Source organism: Gasterosteus aculeatus, chromosome 7 (assembly GCF_964276395.1).
Source record: "Gasterosteus aculeatus chromosome 7, fGasAcu3.hap1.1, whole genome shotgun sequence".
NCBI classification, from domain to species: domain Eukaryota; kingdom Metazoa; phylum Chordata; class Actinopteri; order Perciformes; family Gasterosteidae; genus Gasterosteus; species Gasterosteus aculeatus.
Window position 1 is genome coordinate 5,298,807 of NC_135694.1, and position 9,823 is coordinate 5,308,629.

Consider the following 9,823-nt stretch of genomic DNA (forward strand, 5'->3'; position numbering starts at 1 on the left):
TATTGCTCGAATAAGGTCACGTGACTCTTGTTTATGGGGAGGACGTGAGGTGACAACGTCCAATGAATACGGTTGGTCGAAGGGGACGTTTACTCTCTTATTGATTCTGTAAACACATTATAAATCAAATTTCATGCGCGCCGTAACAACATCCACACGTAACGGTTCGTCCTCCTTTCACCCCAGAGCCACTTCCTGATGTAACTTGATAGTTAAGCGCAATACGCGTGATGAAGTGAGGGAAGTCAAGGGGAGGGGGGGCATTTCTGCAGATTTTGGGAAACCGACGCACGCACACACACACACGCGCACACACACAGAGACACACACAACCTCTGGCTGCGCGCGCGCGAGGTGCCACATCGGAACGGAATATAAGCGATCGTCATGCTGCTGATCCTCCTGCAGTTGTTGGTGCTCGTGTCGTGCGATCCTCCGCGGTGTGACCCGGCATTTCGAGGTAAAGTTGTGCAGCTTTTACGTGATGAGATACTTTTATTATCATCATACGTGCATCCCGGAAGCCGCTGCAGGAATTGGACACAATGTGCAGATTGAGCTTTCGGAAGCTCGTTATTATGCAGTAACGCTTTTTACGCTTTTTAAAGACACTTTAATGGCACACAAAGTTAGTGATTGGATGTAGGCCTGCAGCATGACGCGGTTCTAATATTCCAGATAAAATGCTGTTTTTCACCTTCATGGATCAAGAGTTACATTCCTGTGAAATCTGTTGAACGTTCGGCGCTTTGATGACACGTCTGTAGACGCACAGGCCTTTTAAAGAGCGGCCGATCCGCAGACGGATCCAGCAGAGAACTTCGTGGCCCACCTTGAAGCATTTGCAGAGACCACTCTGCCATCTAGTGTCTGCCGCAGTGTAAATGACCACGATGCTGATGTGTCTTGCAGGGCAGTGCAAGCCAACAGTGGAAGACAAACGTAAGTACCCCCTGGGCTCCGGGGAGGGGGGTTGGGATGTCTTCCGAGCATGCCGCTCATCTCTCGGGCGGTTGATCTTCACCAATTGGAGCTTTCTGTGATGTTTGGGCCTAAAACTCACCTTTTCATCCCGGGTCATAATGATCCGGCTCTTAATCGTCCTGGTGGGTCAAAGGTTTCTGCAGTTGCATCCCTGTGAGTCATTATCTTAACAGCTAAACAGGCTGAGAACACACGTCTCACTGGGCCTGGAATCTGGCGCGAAAGCCACGAGTCCATCATGTGTATTTTTAGATGATTAATGACGGTGTCAAATATTCATATTCTAATTTCCGGAGATAATAGAAACATTTGGAGCCAGATGATTGAAGACAGCACACGGAGTGCTCATCATTAAGCGTGTCAGATGAACACTCCCCTAAAGGGAGATTGAGTTTGGGCACCTTCTCCTAATGTCTCCGGTTTGTCCCCACCTCGCTCAGCCAAATGCACGGACGTGCTTCTGTCCTACTGCGACGACATGGCCTACCCCCAGACCATGTTCCCCAACATCCTCGGCCACAAGACCCGCGAGGACGCCGAGTCAGGCGCCGAGTACCTCCTCGTGAGCGTGGCCGAGTCTCTGCTGGGGGGGGTGTGCAACCCTGACATCCGCATGCTGGGCTGCTCCGTGTTGGCGCCCCGGTGCGAGAAGGAGAAGGTGCTGAAGCCCTGCCGCGCCGCCTGCGAGGCGGTGCGTAAGAGGTGCGGCCACGCCTTCGAGGGGATCGACATGGCCTGGCCCTACTTCCTGGACTGCGACCGCTTCTTTGCCAGCGAGCAGGAGGGATGTTACGACCCGCTGGAGGGCCTCAGAGGTGGGAACTCATCATGTGAACATAAGCCACCTGAATGTATGCTTCTTAAGACCGAATATTTTAGTTTTTTTACCCCTTTGGACTTCATCTGCAGGAGAACCCCGAGGAAGCGTAGTCCTTTTGAGTTTCAAAGCAGCAGGCATCTGGTTTGCACACATTCTCATGCACAATCCAACTCAAGACGCCTCCCACTTGAACCTCCTCTTACTCTGGGCAATGTTGCAGTTGTCCTGGTTTTTTATTAGCAGCCTAGCTGTGCAAACGGAGCCCTAAATCCCCACAGACTGACTCTCTCTTAACTCTTCTGCCACTGAAAGCAGACGTTATTTGTGAGAGCAGCCGAGCTTAGTTCAGCATTAAATGATATTTTAACATTCTGTTACAGTAAAGTGTGTGCACGTGTAACACTCTTAAAGTTAACCAATACAATGAACCGCTTAACTTGTCCTAACAAATGTCTCTCTTTTCATTGTGCAGAAAAACCTTTCCAGGCGTGTTGAGTTTAGTTCAGTTACTTGATAATTATTCCCACATTCACTTCCACTGCAAACTGAAGTCTCTCTACAGCGTGTTACACAATTCATACACATACATTTTTCCTCACATCATCAAATTTCATCCCTTCAACGTGAGTCTTGGAGGTTTATAAGTGAAAAAAAGAGATGAGTAGCGGTATGGCTGCTGCCTCCACATTCAAACTCTTTCTAAATGGAAAAGGGTCTTTTAAACTTGCACAGGTCTGTTTGAGAGACACTTGACGCCGTGCAAACATGTCATTGTGTGAATCCAGAAATAAGGGCAGACAGACGTTTTTGTTTCTGCACCGCGTAGCGGACTCTTCAAACAATCTATTTTTAGCCTGGCAGCCTTGCAAGAATGTAGCCGGGCAGTTTGATGGCTCTAATATGTGGGCCAGTCACTATTTAGATCTAAAAGCACGGCGATGTCTTCACAGCCGAGGAGGACGCAGAGGCCCTTGACAGCATGGAAACGGCTCCTGCGGAAGACCCGGCCATGGCGATGCGGTTCACCTACCACACCAACGCTCAGATGGTCGGCGTCCTGAAGAAGATCGAGGAGCGGTGCTCCGACGTGGCGAGAACCTACAGCATCGGCCGCAGCACGGAGGGCAGGGAGCTGCTGGTAATCGAGTTCTCAAACAACCCCGGACGACATGAACTGCGTAAGTGAAGCTTGTGCTCTGTGTGTGTGTGTGTGTGTGTGTGTGTGCGCGTGGGGATACACTTCTGTAAAATGTGACCCTCCGCAGTCGAGCCAGAGTTTAAGTACATCGGCAACATGCACGGAAATGAGGTCCTGGGCCGCCAGCTGCTGATCTACTTGGCTCAGCACATGTGCTCAGAGTATCAGCTGGGCAACGAGCGCATCCAGACCCTCGTCAACACCACCCGCATCCACATTCTGCCCTCCATGAACCCCGACGGATACGAGGCGGCAGTTTCTGGACTCCCGGACAACAACTATGGGGACGACGAGGAGCAGGTTGGTTCTCATCGAGCTTTTTAATCAAGAGGAAGCCCTACATGTCCCATAAAATACCCAGAAAAATGCACATACGTACACATAAAATACCCAGAACATGAGGTTGAACGTGTAATCGGATATATTTTTCCCTTTTTTAGTTAGTACACCTGTGCATAAATACATCTTTATTAAAGATATCTGTCCTGATGAGTTGTAAATAAACATTCCAGCGGTAATCCAGTTGCAAATGGCCCTTTCCTTCAATTTCCTTCAACACCGATGTTTGACGTCCTCAGGGTCCCAGATATGAATCTTGGAACATCGGCCGCAGCAACGCCCAGAACATCGACCTGAACCGGAACTTCCCGGACTTGACCTCGATCGCTTACGGCCGACGCAGACAGAAGCGCCACCGCACCGACCACATCCCGATCCCAGACCGTTTCTGGTTTGGTAAGGTACGGTATGAATCCTTATCCATACAGCTCACAAACGACGCCTCGTTGTGTGACGGGCGACATCGCCGAGGAACCGCCCCGCTGCTTTAAATCCGGTTTCTTTGAGACTTGGTCCGAATAAGTCTCAATGCCGCAATCCAGGTCGCACCAGAGACTTACGCTGTCATGAAATGGATCCGCTCCATCCCTTTCGTGCTCTCCGCCAACTTCCACGCCGGGGACCTGGTGGTGTCCTACCCCTACGACCTGTCCAAACACCCGCAGGAGCGCAACATGTTCTCCCCGACGCCGGACGACAAGGTGGGCGCAGGCCCTGAAAAGCGATCGCGGCTCTTTCCAAAGACGACAATCGACCCTGGAGTTTATTTTGTTCCCTCAGGTGTTCAAGCTTCTCGCGAGAACATATGCAACTGCACACGAGACGATGTCCAATGAAAATGCCCAGTGTGGGACGTCCCATACGAACAGCCCCAAGGGAACTGTTAATGGAGCGCAGTGGTCCAGCATTGCAGGTGGTGAGTTGAACGTCGCAAAAGTGTCTTGGTGGCGATTTCTGATACAAGCAAGCTGTCCGGTGAAGCCACCAGAGGGCGCTGTAAGACCAGCCGTGATATAAAGTGGCGAGGAGGAACCCCCGAGAGGTGGATTCTCACAGATGTCCCGGTAAAGCCGTTTTTGTTTTTTTGTCTCTCCCTCAGGCATGCAAGACTTCAACTATCTCCACACCAACTGCTTCGAGTTGACCGTGGAGCTGGGCTGTGATAAATTCCCTCCCGAAGAGGAACTGTATGTCGGCTGGCAAGAAAACCACGAGGCTTTGATCAAATTCATGGAAGCGGTAAGAAGATGACATTGGTTCCGTTGTTCGGTCTGATATCAAGATGTTTGTCTGTGATGCGCTCCGATCCGACGGATCGATCTGAACGACATATTCAAAAAGCACACGGGCGTTGGGCAGACGACCTGATGCAAACTGAAAGGGCGCTAAACGCGCACCGGCATGACAGGAAGCAGAGTTCAAAGGTCGGGAAACATTAGCGGGGCGGGAAACGGCCGGATGCATCGGCCAGAAAATCTCACCCGTCTCGCGTTGTTCCTCAGGTCCATTTAGGTATCAAAGGAATCGTTAAAGATGAGGAGGGCAACGCCGTCAAAGGTGCACAAATATCGGTCCGAGGAATACGGCATGACATCACCACAGGTAATTAATACCAGCCGCTAACGAATTGAAATCGTCCTTGTTGTGGCCAACATAACTTGTTCTATTAAGGGACCCTCCGGCCTCCTACTGTATTCACTCCATATAGTTATGGGACTCAATCTTCATGTACTTCTCCGTTCATGTATTTGAGTCCAAACCTCCTTCTCCCTTCCTGCCCAGCTGAAGACGGAGACTACTGGCGCCTCCTCACCCCCGGCATCCACATCGTGACCGCCTCGGCGCCCGGCTACTCCAGAAGCATGAAGAAAGTCCACCTGCCCCGGCGCATGCCTGCGGCGGGCCGGGTGGACTTTGTGTTGCAGAGAGCCGCACCGGAGCTCGACCCGCCGGAGGAGGATGAGGACGGCCCGTTGACGGGCACCCACGACCGCTTCGACCCGTACAACCAGTACGAGCGCTACGCCCTGATGTCGGATTCGAGCCAGAACCGCGAGGAAAGGGCGGAGAAGCCCTGGTGGTGGAACTACTTTGTCGTGCCGGGAGGCCCCGCGCCAACCTGGCTGCTAAAGCACTACTAAGAAAGATGGCGTCGACTCCTCCAGCGTCCACAAAGCAGCGTAGAATGTATTGCTTTTTATTGACGTTGCAATGAGTCAAAGCATTGAGCCTTTTACCCACAACAATACTTAGTTAATAGAAGTATGTAAAGAACTTTTATAACAATTTCACAGCGGAAATAAATCTATAAGCTCACTCATTCAATCTTTCTTTGACATTTTGGGAAGGCACGTGTGTGGCAACATCATAACAATTCTAGTAGGTAATGAAACAAGGTGGCCACTAGGGGGCAGCTTTAATCAACTCGTGACCAAAGTTTTTCTTTCCACACAGTGTACAATTTGTACAAAAAGTACAATAGTTCTTGCAGTTGTCTCTCTTAACAAAAGGCTCAGATATTTTATAGTTAAAAAGAGTATTTATTTAGGATTTGTTACTGTTTAATTGTTGCTGTACTGTTTACACATCTTAATTCTCATTTGAATATACAACATAGGCACAATTCAATTGGAATATTAAAAATGTCCTTATGATAACTTCAAATAAACATTACATAATTGGAGTTGTTATGAAATTAGAAATTTCCACTGAAAACTCTAAATGTTTAGTGTAAGAAATTAATGGACGGTGAGTTAAAATCATTAAATTGTTTCACAAGGAGCGAGAGAGTCTATTTGGCTAAAACAAAGCTCCAGGACCTTGATAGAGACGAGACTTTAAGAATGTAGGAATAAAAGCTCAGCCAAAATAATCTCATGCACCAAAAAAAAACACCTTCTCCTTAACAAAACCAAGTGGACACATGATCGCCTGGGATTGTGCAACGGTCGCGGCGTACCGTTGCACAATCCCAGAGATCCGTCGGCTCCGTGAACTGGTTGACCCGTTGACCAGTCGGTGAATAGAAAATCACCAGGCTTCTCGGTGGGGGGGGGGGATTACTAAACACCAACACATGATTTGGCATAAAACCCGCTTGGCCGAGCAGAGGGACCTGCGTCTACAGTAGAGCTGGAAAATGCTCCACAAAGTCGCAGTAACGCATGAGGAGATACTGTCAGGTGGCACCAACAATGTCTCTCTCCATGAACGCGTGTTTAGAAACGGTTGTCTTTTCTGAACTTTGCACCAACGGCATTGGTGATACTGACCTTCAATAAGTGCAAAACAACAGAGAAAACGCTACCTTGAGACGGGGAAGTTAGATAGCTTAGAATTACAGGGAGTAAATCTGAATGTAGTTCAAATTTAAATAATTACTTTATGTTAATAGACCAATATGAAAGTGCTTTAATTCATAGAAAGACCTTTAGGGGCTTTTACAGTAATACGAAGACTTCATCCGTCCTTTTCTGTACAGAGATTTTAATTTCAGAATTTGATTCTGTATGTTTTGTTTGAATAGGTGACACCAACACGGCTCCTGCTTTAAAATGTTCTTTTCCATGATTAGAAACCGAGCTGCAAGAGCAATTGTCTCATTTGGGAAATTAACGCTTACTCACAAGTGTGATTGTTGAAAATTAAAAGGCAACTCGGACACAACTTTTTGCCATAAGTCCATCGCATTATTGTAAAACTTTCACCAAAGCCTTTTTCATACGACCAATTTTACAATTCTGACGTTATTTGAAGGATTCTGTGTTTAGTGCGGCTTTCGTGCAACACTAAATACAACCATTTCACAACGCTCAGAATAAATATATGCAACAGTCCTGTACCAGAAGACATGCAATGCAGCCACTATTAATCACACGTCTGCTTATCTTACGTGCAACGGTGGAAAATACTTTTTGCGATACAGTTTGCAGGAAACCAAATGACTGCTGGTGTCAAGGTCAAAAGCCACTCTAACGCACGTTGCACCACCCGCTGGTGCAGAGCTGCATGTACAAAAACATGCGGATATACTTCATCACTGCAAACTCTATTAACATTTTAACATTGCAGTATTAAGAGCCAGGCATAGATATTTATCTGTATAAATATGAAGTTGTCTTTGAGGATGCACTTGATTTGAGAAAATGCTTCACTGAGCAAAATAATACTTGCATAATACCCACAAAGGTCGGGCAGCTTACAGGCTCGCTGTTAATAAACTGATTCTGTGTTAGTAGTGCAGAAACTGCTGTTTCCTTTGACGCATTATGAATCAATGGTCAAAAGGCTCTAAAAGAACAAAACTTGGTTGAAAAAATTATGGAAATGAACGCCATTATTTTAGAAGCACTAGTTTTATTTTATTAGAACAGGTTATTTTTGTGATGATCAAACTGTCATGGTGTCATCCGTACAGAACAGATTCATTCACATCATTTCAAAAAGGCTGCATTGTAAGTTACTCTGCAAACCAAGACATAGAATTAATTGTTCTTGCAACACAAACAAACCCTCATAACCCTGCCGAAGAACTTCCGGATTCTCTTCAGCCCGGCTGTAAGTCGTGGACACCTGTCGGGTGGCTTGTCAGCTAAGGTCTCGTTTTCAGAAGGTTGTTCCTCTTCTGACTCCTTGGTTGGGCAGACCAGCATTTTCCGGAAGGACTCTTTCACACTTTGATAAAACAGGAGAATGAATGGTTTGAATGAGTCCATGGCATCAGAGTCACTTTCACTCTATTCTATCCAACCGCGCCGCTAACCGGACGCAGCAACTTACTACTCGCTGGTGTCCAACTCGTCCTCCAGGTGGGCCATCGTGATGAAGGGCAGCCGGAGAGCCTCCCTGGGAGTGATCCTCTTCACAGGGTCCATTTGGAGGAGGGATTTAAGGAATCTCACAAACTCTATCTGGTCATCCAGCTCAATGCTCAGCATCTCCTCGTCGAGCTGGATTTGAAACAAAGGAATCCTGTTCAGCGGCTCCCTCTTAGTGATTTATCTTTTACTCATGAAATGGAGCGCTCACCGTTATCAGGTCATTCAGTCTATCCAAAGACCTCGTGCAGACTAAAGGCTTGATGCCGGTGTCCCGCTCGTATTCCTTCTCAGTCTGCAGGAACGGAGTACACAAGTCAGTGTGTTAACCATTTAACAGAGAATCAGTCCCCTAACATACCTTCAGGCGCATTGCTGGCTGCAACCAGTGCTGGTTCATCAGAAAGTATTTTTTGCTGTAGGAACCGGCCTTGATCATGTGACCAGGAGGCTGGCCGATGATTCTAACAATATCCTTCATCTGGAGAGGGGATGCAAAGAATCAGCCGACATACTACGGCAAAGCGACCTTAGGTGGTATAAATCAGGTCTGTGCGTTGAGCTCCAGACACATTGGGGTACTCACGGACTGGTACTCGCAGCGTATGGAAAACGGGTGGCTGGCGCGGCGCAGCCACACAAGCAGGCAGCCGAGACCCCATGCGTCTATGGCCTCAGAGATGGGGAGGCCGAGGGTGACTTCTGGGGCCCTTTGTGTACAAGAGTCGTAGCATCTGTTAAGCGCAGAATGCAACCTCCGACGGACAACACACACACACACACACACACACACAAGCTGCAGCGAGGCAGAACCCCCGCAGAACCCACCTGTAGCCCAGCGGTTGGATCAGACACCCGTGTACGTCCTCGGAGGTGGAGAAGGACCCGCCGAAGTCGATCAGTTTCACCCTGAAGGGCTCCTCGCCGTGGTTGGCCAGCATTATGTTGTCTGGCTTTAGGTCCGAGTGAACCACGCCGATGCCTTTCAGGGCGTGTAAGGCCGTCAGCAGCTGCGGAGACAAAGGAAGAAATGTGGACACACGTGGAGAAGAGCCGCATCGTTGGATATCTCACTTCTTTTTGGTCCAACTGAGCCTAGTGCCTCTTAGCCGCTACCTGCTGTGCAATCGGACGTATCTCGTGCAGAGACAGTGGCTCGGCCTCCCTCTCCAACAACAGTTGATGGAGACTCCTGTCCAGCATCTCGAAAACGAGACAGGTTATTCCAGTGTGTATAAACCACCCGAGGAACAGGGGCAAGTTGGTCTTGGCTGGGTCGAGAACGGCCACTGTGTTGAGCATTTTTATCTGCGGTGGAGAAAAGGAGAAAAATCACACAACATGGTGTCAGCAGCTGATTTTATGATTTTATTGTCTAAGTTAGGAAGATAGTCAAAAAAAGAATGCAATAATCCGACCTCTCTTGTGTTGACTACGCTGTTCTGTGTTTTCAAGACCTTCACGGCCACTTCCTTTGATGTGTTCACATTTACACATTTGACTACTTTGCCGAAGGACCCTTCACCGATCATCTTCTGAATTCGGTAGCTGCCTGTTTCGCTGTGCAGCATTTCGATATTTTGCCCCTCAGATGTTTTTTTCTCATCCAGAACATCTGCCAAGATGGAGTCAGCATACACATACATATATATAATGTTATATTTT

The 9,823-nt window shown here is 48.1% G+C and overlaps 1 protein-coding gene and 1 long non-coding RNA gene across 2 annotated transcripts; one reads left to right on the top strand and one right to left on the bottom strand.

The window, feature by feature from the left end:
• The first annotated feature begins 44 nt into the window (after positions 1–44).
• Positions 45–5,657, top strand: LOC120822874 (carboxypeptidase Z). The gene is made up of 11 exons (XM_040182829.2): positions 45–460; positions 913–942; positions 1,425–1,799; positions 2,755–2,982; positions 3,070–3,302; positions 3,581–3,742; positions 3,884–4,042; positions 4,122–4,257; positions 4,441–4,580; positions 4,844–4,943; positions 5,124–5,657. The coding sequence occupies exons 1-11, from the start codon at positions 388–390 to the stop codon at positions 5,480–5,482; spliced, it is 1,995 nt and encodes a 664-aa protein (XP_040038763.2). The 5' UTR covers positions 45–387; the 3' UTR covers positions 5,483–5,657.
• Positions 5,658–7,680: 2,023 nt separating this feature from the next.
• Positions 7,681–8,290, bottom strand: LOC120822727 (uncharacterized). The gene is made up of 2 exons (XR_013468471.1): positions 8,121–8,290; positions 7,681–8,015 (listed from the first exon to the last, which is right to left on the bottom strand). It is a non-coding gene; the product is annotated as an uncharacterized LOC120822727 (long non-coding RNA).
• Positions 8,291–9,823: the final 1,533 nt, after the last annotated feature.